Genomic DNA, 17,637 nt, shown 5'->3' with positions numbered 1-17,637 from the left:
TATTGACGATTTGCTCATCATCGCTAATTCAAAAGTCAGAGTTGTGCAGGACACACAGCTAGTTCTGACACATCTGTTGTCTCTTGGTTTCAGAGTAAACCTCCCCAAGAGCAATCTCTCTCCACCCCAGAATGTAACGTTCTTGGGACTGGACCTAAACTCTGTGTCGACTATCAGCAGATAGTCTGTCACTCGGAGTCTGTCTCTCTCAGTTCAAACCGGGCTCGAGAGTACAGTATTGCACATGCCTCAGGCTGCAAGGGCTGATGGCTTCGGCTTCTCAGGTCCTTCCACTGGGGCTATTAAGAATGAGGGGCTTTATGAGGTGGATTTCATCCCTCCACCTCAGCCCCGTGGGCGATCTCCATCGCCGCCTCTCAGTGACACGCGAGCGCTACCAAACTCTGCGTCACTGGGAAGGCACAGACTTTTACACTCAGGGAACCCCTCTCGGGATCGTTCCATGAGGAAAGTCATGACAACAGACGCATCCCTCTCTGGATGGAGTGCCACTCAGGAGGGACATATTATGAATGGAACGTGGCCAATCCAGCTACGCTTAGCTAACATCAATTACTTGGAGCTACTAAGAATTTGGATAGCTCTCAGATATTTTCTCCCCCGTCTAAGGGGACATCATGTGCTAATCCGCTGCGACAACACGACTGCGGTTGCATATGTCAATAGGCAAGGTGGCATGCGCTCCCTCCAGCGCCACTGTCTAGACCACAGACTGCTGGTCTGGAGCAGCCATCACTTTCTGTCGATACGCGCGACCCGTGTTCCAGGCATTCTGAACACGGGCGCGGATCTGTTGTCAAGGGGAAACCCACTTTATGGGAGAGTTATAACCTTATTGCGTTAGGGGTCCCCATCCAGTGCGCGAGAGCGCCCACTACCAGGTCACTAAGAAAATAAGTGGCAGGTATTTGAAGGATGGTGTGCCTCTCGTCAGTCAGTGCCTTACCAGTGCTCTGTTACTGACGTGCTATGCTTTTTACAGAACCTTATGGATAAAGGGAAATCCTTTTCAACCATCAATTAAGGTCTATCTGGCAGCTATCACTGCTTGTCATGTTGGTTTCAATGACTATGGAGTGGGGCAACACCCCCTCATTCGTAGGTTTATGAAGGGGGCTTGCGGTTCTCTGCCTGTCGCTAAAAAGCACACCCCTTCTTGGGATTTATCACTGGTGCTGGGGGCTCTGTCTCTACAGCCATTCAAGCCTATAAGTGAGATAGAGTTAAAATTGCTGTCTCTCAAGACAGCATTGCTGCTCTCTCTAGCTTCGGCTAAGCGAGTCAGTGACGTCCATGCGCTCTCAGTGCATCCCTCGTGCGCAATGTTCTCCCCTAATATGGATAGGGTTTCTCTTAAGCCCAATCCAGCCTTCATGCCTAAAAGCTTCCCAGCTTTCAAGTGTGCAGTGTTGGAGCTTGCTGCTTTTCACCCACCGCCTCCTACTCCTCTCAAGAGGATCAAAGGCCGCATATGCTATGTCCTGTGTGTGTTCTCCACACGTATATGACAAGGACTAAGGCTTTCAGAAAGAGCGACCAGCTCTTTGTCACCTGGGGCCCGCCCTGCAAAAGGCCTGAGGGCTCATTCTACGAGGGGCATAGCTGCATCATGGGCCCTATTCCGTGGGGTCTCCATGCAGGAGATTTGTTCAGCAGCAGGCTGGGCTTCTCCACATACCTTTGCTAGGTTCTACTGCCTGGATGTCACCAGGACTTCGGTAGCCCACACAGTTCTGGGGGTGAGCTCTGTGTGAAGTTCACGCATCTCCCCTCACCTGCTTTGTGTTTAGTACTTCCTTACATGGGATGTGCCAGACACACCCTCCCCTCAAGGGGGGAGGCAGCACTTGCTGGCCTGACAGTTTCTCAGCTGTGAGCATAGAGCAATCTGGGAGTTGTCCATAATTCCCCATAGTTGGATCTCGAAACGAGATGATGAAAGAGAACTTTAGGTTACTATCGTAATTGAGTGGAGAGATCCACCAGGACTGCCCTGCTTGCCGCGCATGAGAAGCGAATATGTTCACTGATGAGAAGTAGCGCTGCAGCTTCCTATATGCTCTTACAGGAGGGCGGTGCCTCCTGTAGCATTGGACGCGCTACTGTCTGTCAGAGCCAGACTTGGTGCAATTGGATGCTTCTGAGGAGTCATGACCGGATGTCATTCCCCATAGGTGGATCTCTCCACTCGATGTTTCAGAGAACCGGGGTTTATATAGTAACCTAAAGTTTTTGGAGGGGGCCTAGGGTGACCACAACTGAATTATTTAAGAATGTGGATGTTTGTGTCATAGTGACACTGCAGTGGGGAAAGGGAAAAATTGCTTAATTAGTTGTAGCCTTAGTAAATATGATGTAAATTTCACACAGACTGCGTACACGTCACCATACCCTTGTCAGCCCTTATTTTACGTCTTCTATGAGCATACATCTGGCAGATAGTACAATATGTTTATGCATCTCTTATTATTATGATGGTACAGTATAATAGTTTAAGTGCAGCAGGTAAAGTGCCCATTATGGAGGGTGGTTAGGGCCAAAACCTTTACGTATGCATTTTACAATGCCATTTCTTAAGCTACTCGCATTGTGCGCTGCTTCGGTTTTGCTACCTTCAGTAATGCATTTGACTTTGCTACTTATGAACTTTGCTACATTCCAAATTAGAACTTGCCAATATTCTATGAAGCTACTCAGCCAAGTTCATAAACCAGGAGATGAACTTAAAACACTCAAATTTAGGACTGACATGTAAAATAAATTACTATCTTTATCATTAACTTTTTTATTTGATTTATACTAGATTATACATGTTTAATGTTTATTTAATGTTCATTCCTTGAATAAAGGTAATATGTATTGAAGACTAAGGTGTCTGTGTGAATTATAGAGTGCATGTGACGTGCAGGGGGTCTATGGAGGAATGCAATTTGGATGCCCAGTGGGATAGCCTCTACCGCTCCAAAATTCTGTGCACGGCCCTGATTCCAAGCAACATTTTGAATTGACAAACACTACCATAGCACCTTAAGAATAATTGGTTGTGACGTCTCATCTATACAATTTAATGGTATGGCTCTAGTCAGTTGGCAAAGTCCTGTCTTAGAAAGTGAAATAAATTGAGTATTTCAGAAATTGAGCAATTTAAACCAGAAGCTAGTCATTTCAATGTGAGGCAAGCTTATCTTCATCAAACTTAAGACAATTTTTAAAAAATATATTTGGGGGTTGTTCTTAGATGTTTTTAGTGAAAAGCAAATGCTTTGATTTAGATATTGCATGATCAACATACAAGTAAACATATCATAACATATATAATAATAATAATAATAAATAATAATAATATTACTTTCATATGAATCAATAAACTTTGTCTATGTTAAATATGGGCACTATATTTCAAAGTTACAAATCAGTTCTAGGCCAACTGTGTTGAATTTATGCAGATCTGCATGGTACCTGTTAAACAACATGATTGCCGTTCAGTTGGGACTGTAATCAACATTACGTAATTTCATATACATGCATTTTGTCACTTGTATTTGGTAGTTCATTGTTTCCCCTTTTAAGAAGATTGCTCAATTGTGCAATGGTTCAGTAGTTTCATATGGCACCTCCACATGGCCAAATGGTGTCATATTCTTGCAGTGGGTCACTGCCAAGTCCCTGAGCTTGCCTAAAAACTTTTTGGATTCTTGGTATCATAGTTGAAGAGTTATAAGATTCATTTTGATATACCATAATATAACATCTCCACATTTCATCACACTGCAACACTCATTGGCGCACCTTTAAAATTTAATGACTATTGTTTCAATGGCTAAGGAGTTATAGACGATGTCACTGCAGCCCAGTAGATATATTCTTCGCTTCATTAGCAGAAAGTGTGAGTGTGAGTAAATGGTAAATGGACTGCATTTATATAGCGCTTTTATCCAAAGCGCTTTACAATTGATGCCTCTTATTCGCCAGAGCAGCTAGGGGTTAGGTGTCTTGCTCAAGGACACTTCGACACGCCCAGGGCGGGGTTTGAACCGGCAACCTTCCGACTGCCAGACAATCGCTCTTACCTCCTGAGCTATGTCGCCCCTAAGTGAGTGTATGTGGCTGTGTAGGCCTGTTATTTCCTACAGGTTTTATTTTCTGCATATACATTATTTTAGGAATGTAAGAACAATTGTCGTCTCCATACAGTTTGACCGCCTTTCTTTTGTTTGTACACCTTTTTCTTGCTGTACGCCCTTTTTATTTTTGGTTTTCATGTTCTCTGCATCCTTACAGGCCCTCTATTAAACTAACTGCACGATTTCCAACTGCGGACCTGAAAAACTCCCTTTCCCAGGGAATACCAGCGAAACCCATTCCGGCATTTGAAACAACACCCCTGGTTCAAATTTATCATTCATTATTTTTGCCTGACCTTCCAGGACCGGATTTGCACCCGACACATGCTTAGATGTGCGCGAACCCATGTTTACTCAAACTCTTTCAGGATACTCTTTCAGTCTTTTTTCCCGATGTTTTATCACAGGTTTCAATTATTTTTATACACTAAGCAAGTTATCACTCATACAATAACCAGCTTCAACAATACTTTGTAGCCCTGCTCAGCGAGAAAGGAAAGCAGCAAAAGCGTGTCTTCTTTGCAAGCATTTTCAAAGAATACAATAATTATAAAATAATTATAAAATAACTGAAACCGAATAATTGACTTTTCTTTTATTTTTATCTTTCTAAAGTACTTTTTCAAAGTCCGCGACTTTGTAACTAGTTTCTGGAATTCCTTGAATTCCCCAGCTGGTGGTTAATCCTACTAATAGTTTCTCTTCGAAAGTAGGCCTATTTAGCAAAACTCGTCAGTTACCTAAAACCTGAAAGCTTAGGGGACTCCAACTCTTAGGTCCGCAACATAAGTTTAGGGGACACCAACCCCAAGGTCCGCAACCTAAGTTTAGGGGACACCAACCCCAAGGTCCACAACCTAAGAACGAATATTATGTTCTCACCTTCTTTTCTTCGGATCGCGTATTGATCACCTCCACCAGACAGCCCTTGGCCTGGGGTGTTTGTTTCTGCTCTGGTCCTTTTACTTACAGGCCGCGGAGAGTCGAACTTCCAAGATTTCAAAAATCCTGGCTGTGCACAGTATTTCCCTGTTCCAAGCGTCTGAAAAAGGAAATCAAGTTAGCGATCCTGCCAACTACGCCAAAGTACTGTGGTGCAAATTACCTTAATTTCCCCGGTCGGTGAGAAGAGTCCAACAGACTTACACACAATATTCAGTTCAGATACCTTTATTCGGCCGAATAGGAGAATCCACACAGCGCCACAACATACGTCTGTATGAAAGCTCTCAGAACAGGTGAAAATCCATTCATTTTATACAGTTAAAAGTAGGCGAAAGGCAGGTTCTGGAATTTTCCCAAAACCTGTCTGTCTCAAACTGGTTTGCAGCTTGTCTCTGATTGGTTATAAACATTGGATTTCTGAGATACAGACTTGTTTAGACGTTCTGACTTCTTCAAGGCTATCATGTCACAGTGACTAAAAACAATGGAGAAATACAGAGACAGTTTTCTGGGGAAAATAGAAACACGCGGAGGGGCTATGCATTCCCAATAATTCTCAGTTAGACAGAAAAGAAATTTAACATTATTTCTTAAGGTTATATAAAAGCGAGTAAATATGTAAACTGTAATTTCTCATTTTTCCCTTACATTGGCCATGTAATCAAACATCAGGCAAATGTGCTTTGATATTGAGATACACTATTTCAATTCTGTGGATTTTAAAAATAAATAACTCTTTTTCTAAAATCCACAAAGTTATCAGTCTGAAATTTGGACCACTAAACATAAGATCCCTAAGTTCTAAGGCAGTGAGCAAATCACTGATATTTGTATTATGTCTAACTAAAACATGGATGAAAGCGGATGAGAGATTTTCTTTAAATGAGTCCTCTCCGCCTGGTTTCATATATAGTCATATCCCTCATCTTTGTCAAAGAGGGAATGGTGCTGCTACCATTTACAATGACCTTATTCATGCAATTCCAAAACCAGATTTTTATTTGATTCCTTTGAAGTGCTATTCATAAACCTTTCTCAGCCTGATTATGGTAGGAACTGCCTTCTTCTTCAGACTATTCTCCTGGTGACTGCCTACAGACCTCCTGACCCATACTCCGGCTTTGTTCATGACTTTGGAGAAGTTCTTTCTCACTTAGCTATGAAAAAAAAAAGAATCCGTCGCAGCCCAAACCATGAAAAACAGCCCCTGACTAAGGGGCTAAGGGGTGTCCACATACAGCTACCAGCCATATTAGCCAGCCTTCAGTTACATCGTAAATAAAGACAAGTGAGCCAGTACTTGTGGTAGCCATACATGTCCAAACCTTAACACCCCCACCACCATGTTTCACAGATGAGGGGTGGGGGGAGGGGGTGCTTTGGATCTTGGGCAGTTCCTTTGGGCTTCCACACTTCACTCTCTCCGTCACCCTTATACAAGTCGTGTATGGTCTCATCTGTCCTCTAGACCTTTGTCCTGTAGTGTAAGTAAAATAAGCACCAATGTTGCAGGCTTTAGACAGATCAGAAACACTCTACAGGATGCAGGGATTGATGTTCATTCATCCCTGTGGAGGGCAGTCAAGTTCTTCCCCACCAAACTCATAAAATTGTCATGCTGGAACAGGAAAGGATCTTCCACAAACTGTTGTCACAAATGTTGAAGCGCACAATTGTCAGAGAATGTTATTGTATGCTGTTGCGTTAAGATTTCCCTTCACTGGAACTAAGCCATGAAAAGCAGCTGCAGACCATTATTCCTTCTCCACCAAGCTTTACAGTATACATTCGGGCATTCACAATGCACTCGGGCAGGTAGCGTTCTCCTGGTATTTGTCAAACCGTGATTCCTCTGTCAGACTGCCAGATAGTGAAGCGTGATTCATCACTTCAGAGAATGCATTTCCACTGCTGAGTCCAATGGCGGTGAGAATTACACCAAGCCAGTCGATGCTTGACATTGTACATGTTAGTCTTAGGCGGGCGTGCGGCTGCCCATTTCATGAAGCTCCCAACAAACAGTTATTGTGCTGATGTTGCTTCCAGCAGCAGTCTGGAACTTGAAAGTGAGTGTTGCAACCAAGGATCATCGATTTTTATGTGCTACACACTTCAGCACTTGGCGATCCTGTTTTGTGAGCTTGTGTAGCCTACCGCTTTGCGATGGAGCTGTTGTTGTTCCTTGACGTTTCCACCTCACAATAACAGCATTTACAGTTGACCGGGGCAGCTCTAGCAGGGCAGAAATTTGGTGAACTGACTTGTTGAAAAGGTGTCACCCTATGACAGTACCACGTTGAAAGCCACTGAGCCACCATTCTACTGTAAATGTTTGTCTATGGAGATTGCATGGCTGCATGCTTGGTTTTAGACACCTGTTAGCAATGGGTGTGACATACTTTAACCATATAGTGTTTATATGTATATAAAAGTTTAAAAAAAAAAAAAAAAAAGATTTACCGTGCCCTTCATAATGTTTGTGACAAAGATATTTTATGCTCGATTTGGTTCTGTACTCCACAATTTTGTAATCAAACAATTCACATGTGTTTAAATTGTAGATTCTCTGATTTTACTAAAGGGTATCTCTCTTTTTAATAAGAAAACCTACAATCACTGTATGTATATGCCGGCTAAAACAACTAATAAGGTACATATGAGCAGCTGTTCTTCAATTAGTACGAATTATGTCAACACAAAAGATGTCTAATTATCCATTCTGGCTACAACACGTCTGACTAAAGCTCGTTATGAGATTAAGCCCCATAAATGACCAATGCACAAGGCTATGTTCTCGCCACCCTTCTGAACCAATCACAGTTCAGAGACTTTGCAGTAACGTCCAATCAGGTCATACAGAATTCGCCTTGCCTTTATCTCCGCCCCCCACGAAGATGTATTAATTTGTAGGTTTGGAATTTGGGAATGGCAAGTGTACGTAATCCTACAGGGACTATTTGTCAACTACAAATCAACTCTTTTTAAAAACCTCATTTTCTGTTTCACGCAGAATTCAAAAGTATATCAGCATGGTTGATGCTTTCTGTGCCACTTGGAAGTTGGTGGACAGTCAGAATTTTGATGACTACATGAAGGCGCTTGGTGAGTTATGGGAAAATTTAACGGAAGATTTCTGTAAATATGTCATTCAGTGTAGATAACAGTAAATTATATATGTATATATATATATATATATATATACATACATACACACACACACACACACACGCACATAATCTACACTGAATGACATTCTCTCATAAATTCTCATGTAGGCTATTTCGGATTATCGTGACCATTGTAATCGCATAGATGGGAAGAACTGGGAATCGGAAAGACTGAGCAGCGCAAGGTCTTGTACGGTTACAAGTCAGCCACTCCGTTGTTGTACCTGCTTGCATGTTTAGAAACGATTGTTGCAGTGGTAGGCTACTTGATGATGCTGTGATATCGCTATTTTTATTTCTGTCAAACAGGAGTTGGTTTTGCAACAAGACAAGTCGGCAACGTTACGAAGCCAACTGTCGTTATTAGCCAAGATGGGGGGAAAGTCACTGTGAAAACACTGAGTACTTTCAAGAACACTGAAATATGTTTCAAACTCGGAGAGGAGTTCGATGAAACTACCGCAGACGACAGAAATTGCAAAGTAAGTGCGTTCACTCGATTAAGTCCGTTGAGCTGTATGCGATTTGCCTGCGATGAACATGCATGCATGCCTATTCTTTCATTAGACAGATTTTGAATGTCCATTCGTCGTACCAGATCACAGTGCACCCGCCCGTCGCTGGTTCGACAACCTCTTACGTTGTGTTAAATTGTCTGTACTGCAGTTTGAACGGTTGAAAGATGCTGCTGAATAAGCAGCAATATTTAAACAGTGTTCAGAAGCCCTGTGTGCACTGTGGCATGATACCTTCCACTAAGAAATTGAAAGCGTCTGAACCGTATGAACCTTTACATACAGAAAAGGCGCAGGGGGACACACCAAGTGTTTGCATGTGCTTTCTCGGTTTTATTCATATTTGTACAAGCACTACCAGTGACAAGTGGCCATCTACGGTGTCTCCTGCTTTAGTTAACGGATATCGAATTTGTGTGCTATTTGGCTCTCGTTTTCTCATTGGATGGCACTCCGTAAAAATATAACAGAAAAAAGCACGTTTTTTGTTATAGCAACTCAGGCGGCATAACTACAACTACTGTTACATTATACAGACATCGTGTTTTTTGGCCATCTAGTATCCAGTCACTGCTAGAATACACTCTGAAAACCATACTAACCTTTCACGGACATATAACTTATTAAAATTACGTATTACTTCATTTGTTGTAAATAAAAATAAAGTATTTTACACGAAATGACTTCCAGAATAGTTTTTTCCTCAAAACAGTTTTTAAAAAATCCCGCAAAGTTTCGCACTAGTGCACATGCATCGCGGTCATTGAATGTGCACAATTTCTAACCCCATTTACTGATGTCTTTCCCATAGGTCTAAATGCAGATGTCACATTAGTCACTGTTCTATTGAAACACTAGCCAGTTGAGAAATCTTTGTGACTGAAGCTCCTGCCATCCGTGCCCTAATAATGGACCCTCTTTCAAAGTCACATAGATCTTTTTCTCTTGCTATCTTGATTCAAAATCAAGGTCAGCTGGGCCTGCTCAGCATTTTTATACATGCCACAGAGCATGAGAGGATGTTAATTGCTTAATTGTATCATGCAGTACACCTGTATTGAAACATTTGCATTTGTTATGGTTCTCCACTCATTTATTTATTTTTTTTATTTTTTATTTATCTCCTGTGTGTATATACATCCATCCATGCATCCATTATCTATACTCACTTATCCTGGTCAGGGTGGCTGGGGGTGCTGGACATGTTATATACACACACACAGTATAGTGGCAGTGTAGCACAGTGGGTAAGGAACTGTGCTTGTACCCGAAAGGTCATAGGTTTGATTCCTGGGTAGGACACTGCCATCGTACCCTTGAGCAAGGTACTTAACCTGAATTGCTTCAGTACATATCCAGCTGTATAAATGGATACAAAGTCGCTCTGGATAAGAATGTCTGCTAAATGTCTGTTGTAGATATAAATCGTGTGCACAAATTAAAGGTGCAGTATGTTAATTTGAAGAAATGAGCAAGAGAGAGTTAGAAGTTCCACCCCCTCCCCTCAGCTCTCCCTCCAAATCCCCACCCTCCAAAAACATGCACGTACACATCTCAGTGCTGGACAGCGAGGACATTAGAGCCATTATTTCACAATCAGGTGAAAGTTAGGGGAAGTCTATGGCCAGTTTCATATAAATTGATGTTTGTCATTTTATTTTAGCAGACCACTATCTTGGCTTTCATAATCTGTATGTCTTAGTGCCAAATTCAGAGTAAAAATATAGTTATGAAGCTTTTACATTCTAGATGACAGCACTGCATCGTTTGGAACCTAACTTTAGCCAGCTTATTGTCACCAGACAATCACCTCAGCTGCTTTCACGGCTACAACATTACATTACATTTATTTGGCAGGCGCTTTCATCCAAAGTGATGTACAATGCTAATGTGTTTCTTATGATTTTACTTGAAAAATGACTTTGCTTTCATGATCAGTATGTCTTCATGTAAAATTAGCTTTTAAACATAAGGTAAAAAACTAGCACCGGAGTTTCATTGAGCTACCGAGACCTTATCTGTATGTATCAATGTCAAATTCTGTGTAAAAGATAGTTTTGATATTACAATATATACATGGTGTGTAGGCTATTTATACTTATTAATGATCTTGCCAGCTCTTTTGTTCTCGAAACTGTGCCATGTGTGAAATTTTGACTCCAAGACAATTTGATCAATGAAAGGGCGGTTTTTTACAAGGGATTCTTTTTGTGTGGGGGTAATATTATAGGTCACAAAAACTGAAATTAAAGGGTATGCAACAAAGTGCTACCCTACTAGGCCTACATGCTGCATGCATATGTACTCTAAAATAACTGTGTTCACTAGCAGTGCTTTTTTTAATGGACATACGTATCCTAAAATAACCAAGTTCCCTAATGGTGCTTCTTTTTATGGACACACAGGTGATAACGCACAATAATTTCAGTAGGGTAGGTGAAAATGTTAGCGGTTTTGTACAGATGGGAGATTTATGTTATTTATTGTTATTTCCCTTTTACCATAGTCAACTGTGAGTTTGGAGGGTGACAAACTGGTTCACGTGCAGAAATGGGATGGCAAAGAGACAAAGTTCGTCCGAGAAATCAAAGACGGGAAAATGGTCATGGTAAGCCAAGAATATTGTTTTTTCTAGATTGTGTGCAATCCATGTGAAATAATATGTATTGTGGATTAGGTAGAATTCAGCAACGATGTCACAGGATATCTTCAACATGCTGAACAGAAAGTTGTCACTTAGCTATCACCAATCTTTCACAATTTTTGTTCACAGACCCTGACCTTTGAGGACATCCAGTCTGTGCGCACCTATGAAAAGGCATAACTGGACCAATCAACAAATTTCAGTACTGTTTACTGGACCTCAGAAAAAACTTCTTTTTTTCTGTAAGCATTGAGATACACCTCATCAACTTAAAAAACTACTATTCTAGCTCATTAAAACTATTTATGAAATTCTATATACAACACGGAATCTGTGGAGTTTCTGTTTTTGCATGAAGATTTTCAAACTAAATCATCATACAGTTTGTAAACATGTACAAAACAGAGTGAAATAAATTTTCTGGATGTGATTTTTTGGAGTGTCTTTTTCTGATTAACTGTTCCATGAAGGCAAGGATGTAACTTAACTTTCATTTGAATATTGGGGGCTTAAGTGCATAAAGAACACCTGTGAAAAGATTGTTTCTGGTGAATTCTAAGGTGAAATACTTGAGATTACTGATCATTAAGGCTGGGTGTTTGTAAGGGACAACATTTGATGAAGTCCCAGTGCAGTCACACGACATTGTTGAAAATCACAAAAAACTGAAAAAAGCATAAGTTTTAAAAAAACGTTCATTTATTAAATTAATTAATAGATTGCATGCCCAGCAATGGGAAACAATTCAAATAACATGTGCAACCATAGCAACAATAAGAAATCCTTGAAGTAAAAAAATATCAATGAGCACTTGCCAGTTGCTAGGAATTGTGGAGGTCTAAAAGTGCAAAAATAATAAAATATAAATAAATAATACTATTTCAATTCTTTTTTGTATGATTTTATTTTTGTTTCATGATAAGATGACATATAAGATAACATGACATCACACACAAAACATCCTAACATAAATACAAAACATCCATACATACCAAACATTACTAACTTACATCAAAACATACAAATCCACATAATTGCTCAGTCCTACATATCTACTATATTTCCAAATCATACCCCCTATTAATTTTAACAACTTAGCTATCCATTACCGTTTCACACAGCCTCTTTTGCAAATTGACAAATTATCGGTTTCATTTTTATCAGTCCTCCAAGAAAAAAAAAAACAAAAAAAAAAAACAACAAAGGCATCTTCCTAAACATTTACCTACTATAACTATGAATGCCCCTTCACTACTGCCTTCATTATCTCATCCCATACAGCTTCAAATTGTGCCATTCTGTTATTTCCTATGGCTAATATCTTTTCTATATTTAAATAATAAAGCATTTCATTTTTCCAATGTTGTAGTGTTGGAGGTTTAATAGATTTCCAATGTCTAAGTAAAAGGTTTTTAAATACCATCAATGAAAAAAGGATTACCCAACCCCAAGGGTGTCTCATTATAACATTGTATGTGACATCATGAAATAAACAAATTGATGAATTAAAATTGAGTTTTACTTTAAGCACCTCTGGCAACCATTTTTCTGTGTCTAACCATATCTTCTGAACTTTAGAGCACCCCCAGAAGGCATGTGCTAGTGAATCTTTAGTTCTACGCTTGAGACAATTGTCTGATGTACTACTATAATATTTATGAATTATATCTCTCGTGTAGTAAATTCTATACATTATTTTATATTGGATTAAGCGTACATTTTCGTTAACAGTAATATAATTGGTTATATTCCAGCACTCCCTCCATTTTGAGCCAATGTTTGTTCTTCCCAAATCCTGATTCCATGCATTTATCTTACCTTCCAAGAGTTTTTCAACTGCGTAGGATTTCTGCAGGATTCTATAAATGTTGCCTATCATATTATTATCCTTTTTGGTATCAGATAAAATTTCATCAACTGTGCTCTTCTGTCCAAATAAATGTAGGTCAAAATTCTGATTTATATAGCTTCTAAGTTGCATGTATTTAAAATATAATTGTATTACCTTTAATTGAATCATTTAAAGTCTCTATTCCCCTTGTTCTCCAGGTAGGCCAATTTATTGTTAAATTCTGCAGGGCTATCCAAGGATTGTTCCATAAGATAGTGTTTTTTGGGACTGATATTGGTTCACCCAGTATCCTCTTAATTTTCTTCAATGATGTTACAGTATTTTTTACTATAAAATTTGTAATGTTCTTAATATTATCCTTTGAAAATAAATATGTAAAGAGGTTATGGGGATGTACTTGGGCATCTTCAATATGAATCCATTGTTCTTCCTTTGTATATTTGACTATATGTCGCAAATAGAATCCTTGGGTGGCAAGTTGGTATAAATCTTAAGTCAGGAAGGTTAAATCCACCCTCTGATTTAGGTAAGTGTAAAGTTTTCCTTTTGATCCTATGAGTTTTTCCTGCCCATATAAAATCTGTTATGGCAGAATATGCTTTTTTAAAAAACTTTTTTTGGCGGGGTGATTGGTATTATTGAAAATAAAAAGAGAAACCTTGGAAGCCATGTCATTCTAAAAAGATTAATTCTGCCTATGAGATTTATGGGAAGATCATTACATTTAGTTAAGGCGTCTTTCATATTATTAAGTAATGGGATAAAATTATCTTTATATATCTGTTGTTCATTGTCACTAATTAAATATGTCACCCTAAATATTTAATATTTTTAGTCCACTTAAATGGTAGTTGCGCATCATGGTTTATTCTTTTACGTTTCCCTATTGCCATTATTACTGTTCTTTGAAATGAAAATATAATCAATTCTTGAATAGCTCTTCTTACTTTGGGAAAAATAAGAATAATCTTTTGTTGTTGGAAATAATAATCTCCATGTATCTTGTAAGTTATTACTGGAGATGAAATTTTTCAACTTCTTTGGAGGTTCCCTAAAGTTCCCCTTTTTAGCTCTATGTCTGTCCAATTTATCAAATGTATGATTTAAATCCCCTCCTATGATAATGGTACCTGCCTCAGTACTATCTATTACATTCTGAATCTTATCTAAAAAAAGCCAATTTTGCTCCTGGAGGTATGTATAGAGATATTAATGTATACTTTTCTCCGTATAAGGTACAATTCAAAATTAGATAGCGTCTATCCTGATCTATATGTTGGGATGAGAGAGAGAAAGGTATATTTTTGTTTATCAAAATTCCTACTCCTCTGCTATTGCTGCAGTAGGTAGCGGCATATGCTTCTCCTACCCACTCCCTCTTTAAATAATCAATTTCCCCCTAAAAATGTAACTCTTGAAGAAAGAGAAAATCTGCTGACAGACTTTTTAAATGTGCCAAGACCTTAAGTTTTTTAGTGCCATCATGTAGGCCGTGGACATTCCATGTAATACATTGAATTTTATTAGTTATTACTTTTACCGAATCTAAATTCTCCTTTCCTTTACTTTCTGTCATTAACTAAAAATAACTTTTATCTAGCGTATCATATAAGAGCAGATAATATACATTTATTAAGGCCGTTTCATTGCATTAATGATATGGTTCCAGAAGTACTATAAATATTGCATCAATAAACTGTGTGTTCAGGTACCATTGATAGGAGGTACATCCAACAGTAAATTTGTTCAAAAAAAGGGCTAAGCAAACATTAAATGACTTACATACATTAAACATAAAGTAGAGTACCTTTTGTACTTTAAGGCCTTTTTAGGGCCTTTAAGCTCCAACTCCTTCCCTCTAATGCCTATTTCTGTGGAAAATATCTTAACCTTTAGTAAGATGCACTATTCGCTTAAATAATAAACATAATATAAAATTAAATAGTTAATGCAAAAAATAAAATAAATAAATAAAACAATGCTTATTTATGTGGCATCATATCCTAATCAATCCAGAACCAATTCACTTATTATATAGACAACTTATGAGGTCACTCTAATTCTAAATCCATCAACAGATAGTGTTTTTTTCCCTTTTTCTCCATCCTCCCCCCTTCTTATCCACCCCCTCCCTCATCCCCCCGATTAATCCCATTCTTCCCCCTTTCCTTAACTCGCCCCCCTACCACACCCCCCCTTGCCCACACACGCATCCCCCCCATCCACCCACCCATACACACACCCCACCTATCTGCCCACTCATCCTTCCTCCCTCATTCCCCCTCCCCTAATTAAACCCATTCTTCGCCCTTTCCTTGACTCACCCCTCTACCACACCCTTGCACCCACACACACCCCACCCACCCTCCCACACACACACACCCCACCCACCCACCCTCCCTCATCTCCCCTCCCCCTAAGTAATCCCATTCTTCCCCTTTTCCTTGCCTCACCCCCCCCCCCCACCTCGCCCCTGCACATACACACCCCCATCCACCCACCCTCTCACACACACCAACTCATACACACTCATCCTAATTGAGTTCATAGCTACATACACACACACCCATAGAAGAAAGGGAAGAAAATAAATAAATAAAATAATAATAATAAATAAATAATAAATTTTAAAAAATTCCAAAATTTAATCTATTTCCAGTTTCTAATTAGGACCTCTATTGCCCATTTAGTAAATAGCCATGGTTCAAAACATAATCATTAAAGTAAAAGTTACTTCCTCTAGGGTTTATCTGTCTACTAACTAAATACCAGACCAGTTCCTCTTCTTTCAATTGTCATTCATGTCTATATTGTCTTTACTTCATACGTGAAAGGGACTCTGTTGCACTGATGCTCACCTTCGTCCTGCTTCTGCTGCGCTGCGCCCTCCTCTCTGCGCGTTTATAATGTCTTACTCCTAAAGATTGCAGGCTTTCGAATGGGAAGGCTTCTTTCAACTTGGTGAGGGCTTCATCCGCACTTGTAAATTCCATCTTCTGCCTTCCTTTCCAGACCCACAGCACCGATGGGTATCGTAGCAGGGATTTAATCTCATGTTTATCCAGCGCCTGTCTGATTAATAAATATTCCTTGCCTCTTTCTCTCAATTTAGCAGACAGGTCTTGGACAAAGCGACTCGTTTGGCCGCGAATTTTAACTTCCTTTTCTCCTTGTGCTTTTAACATATTAACTTTTGTTTGATAGTTCTACAATTTGAAAATTTACGACGCGTGGATATTTGGCATTCCTCTCTTTCGCTCCAATCCTATGGCACCGTTCCAAATCTGCTGAAGTTAAATCCACCTGTAGTTCTTCCGTTATCAGGTTGACCAAGTAGCTGGTTAGTTCTCCCTTTTCCTCTCCTTCTGGTATATTAAGAACCCACAAGTTGTTCATTCGCAATTTGTTCTCTAGAAGATCAAAATCGTCCTCCAGAATATGCAACTTTGTTTCCAAAGTGTTGATTCTCGTTTCTTGTGCTTCAATACGCACTCCCTGGTTATGCACATCGGAAGCGATCGTCTCCATTTTCTTATCCAGCGATTCCATTTTAATTTCAACTGATTTCACTTTAGATTCAACCGATGTAAGCATTAAGAGTATGTTCTCTATGTTTTTCTGGATATCGTTTAACTGTTCATTATTCTCCTTGTCTCCTTGTTCTCTGGTCTTTGGGGGCATGATTGAATTGTTTGTTCCGTCTGGCGTTATTCAACCAATACGCTGCGTTAACAATCTTCAATCGCACCCTTTCTTGAAATTATATGTTTAGACTTCTTCAATTTACAGGCTCAAAATCTACTACTTTGATGTCTGGATTCTTTATATTTCCACAGATTTAGGCAAAATTACCAGAGCTAGTCGTACCCCATGCGTCCAATCCCGCGCACGCGCCTCATTATTTGTGAAATAATGACTTAAATTTAAATTCTATAAACAAATAAATAGGTCAATAAGTAAATGAATCGGAGTGTCTGTTTGCACCCGGGTGATAATAGTCACATGGCAGCTATTTGGCTATTTACACCCGGCCCCCTCCCCCTGGCTCCACACAAGTCCAACAAGCTGTGGCTCTAGCCACTTACAGGATATGGTAACAAGTTTGTAAGTCCCGATTCTGAAGCACAGCACGCTACAACTCGGGATCGGAGTCCATGTGAGTCCATGTGGCGGTCCCTGATGCCCGCTACTGGGTGGCAGAGACTGTCAAACTTGGTCCGGCCTCATGGAAACACCTCCTCACCTTTGTCCTTTTCGTGGTACAGCAGATCAGGACTCTGATGCTGTTTCTAAAATATAAATACAGTACATATACACATACAGTATCTAATGTGTGCCCGGGTGCAAATAGCATTGTTGGCTACAGACA

The 17,637-nt window shown here is 39.7% G+C and overlaps 1 protein-coding gene across 1 annotated transcript; it reads left to right on the top strand.

The window, feature by feature from the left end:
• Positions 1 to 7,998: 7,998 nt before the first annotated feature.
• LOC118221016 (fatty acid-binding protein, brain) lies at positions 7,999 to 12,303 on the top strand. Its single transcript, XM_035405576.1, has 4 exons — positions 7,999 to 8,192; positions 8,567 to 8,739; positions 11,279 to 11,380; positions 11,546 to 12,303. The coding sequence occupies exons 1-4, from the start codon at positions 8,120 to 8,122 to the stop codon at positions 11,594 to 11,596; spliced, it is 399 nt and encodes a 132-aa protein (XP_035261467.1). The 5' UTR covers positions 7,999 to 8,119; the 3' UTR covers positions 11,597 to 12,303.
• The last annotated feature ends 5,334 nt before the right edge of the window (positions 12,304 to 17,637 follow it).

This window comes from Anguilla anguilla, chromosome 1, assembly GCF_013347855.1.
Source record: "Anguilla anguilla isolate fAngAng1 chromosome 1, fAngAng1.pri, whole genome shotgun sequence".
Lineage (NCBI taxonomy): Eukaryota > Metazoa > Chordata > Actinopteri > Anguilliformes > Anguillidae > Anguilla > Anguilla anguilla.
The sequence above is the reverse complement of the archived record's forward strand: the minus strand, read 5'-3'. Positions and strand labels throughout refer to the sequence as shown.

Bases quoted from the DNA above. Each gene is read 5' to 3' on its own strand.
- LOC118221016 (XM_035405576.1), top strand. From the start codon at position 8,120: ATGGTTGATGCTTTCTGTGCCACTTGGAAGTTGGTGGACAGTCAGAAT. The intron at 8,193-8,566 runs GTGAGTTATGGG...TCTGTCAAACAG, and splicing joins TGACTACATGAAGGCGCTTG to GAGTTGGTTTTGCAACAAGA. The intron at 11,381-11,545 runs GTAAGCCAAGAA...TTTTGTTCACAG, and splicing joins AAGACGGGAAAATGGTCATG to ACCCTGACCTTTGAGGACAT.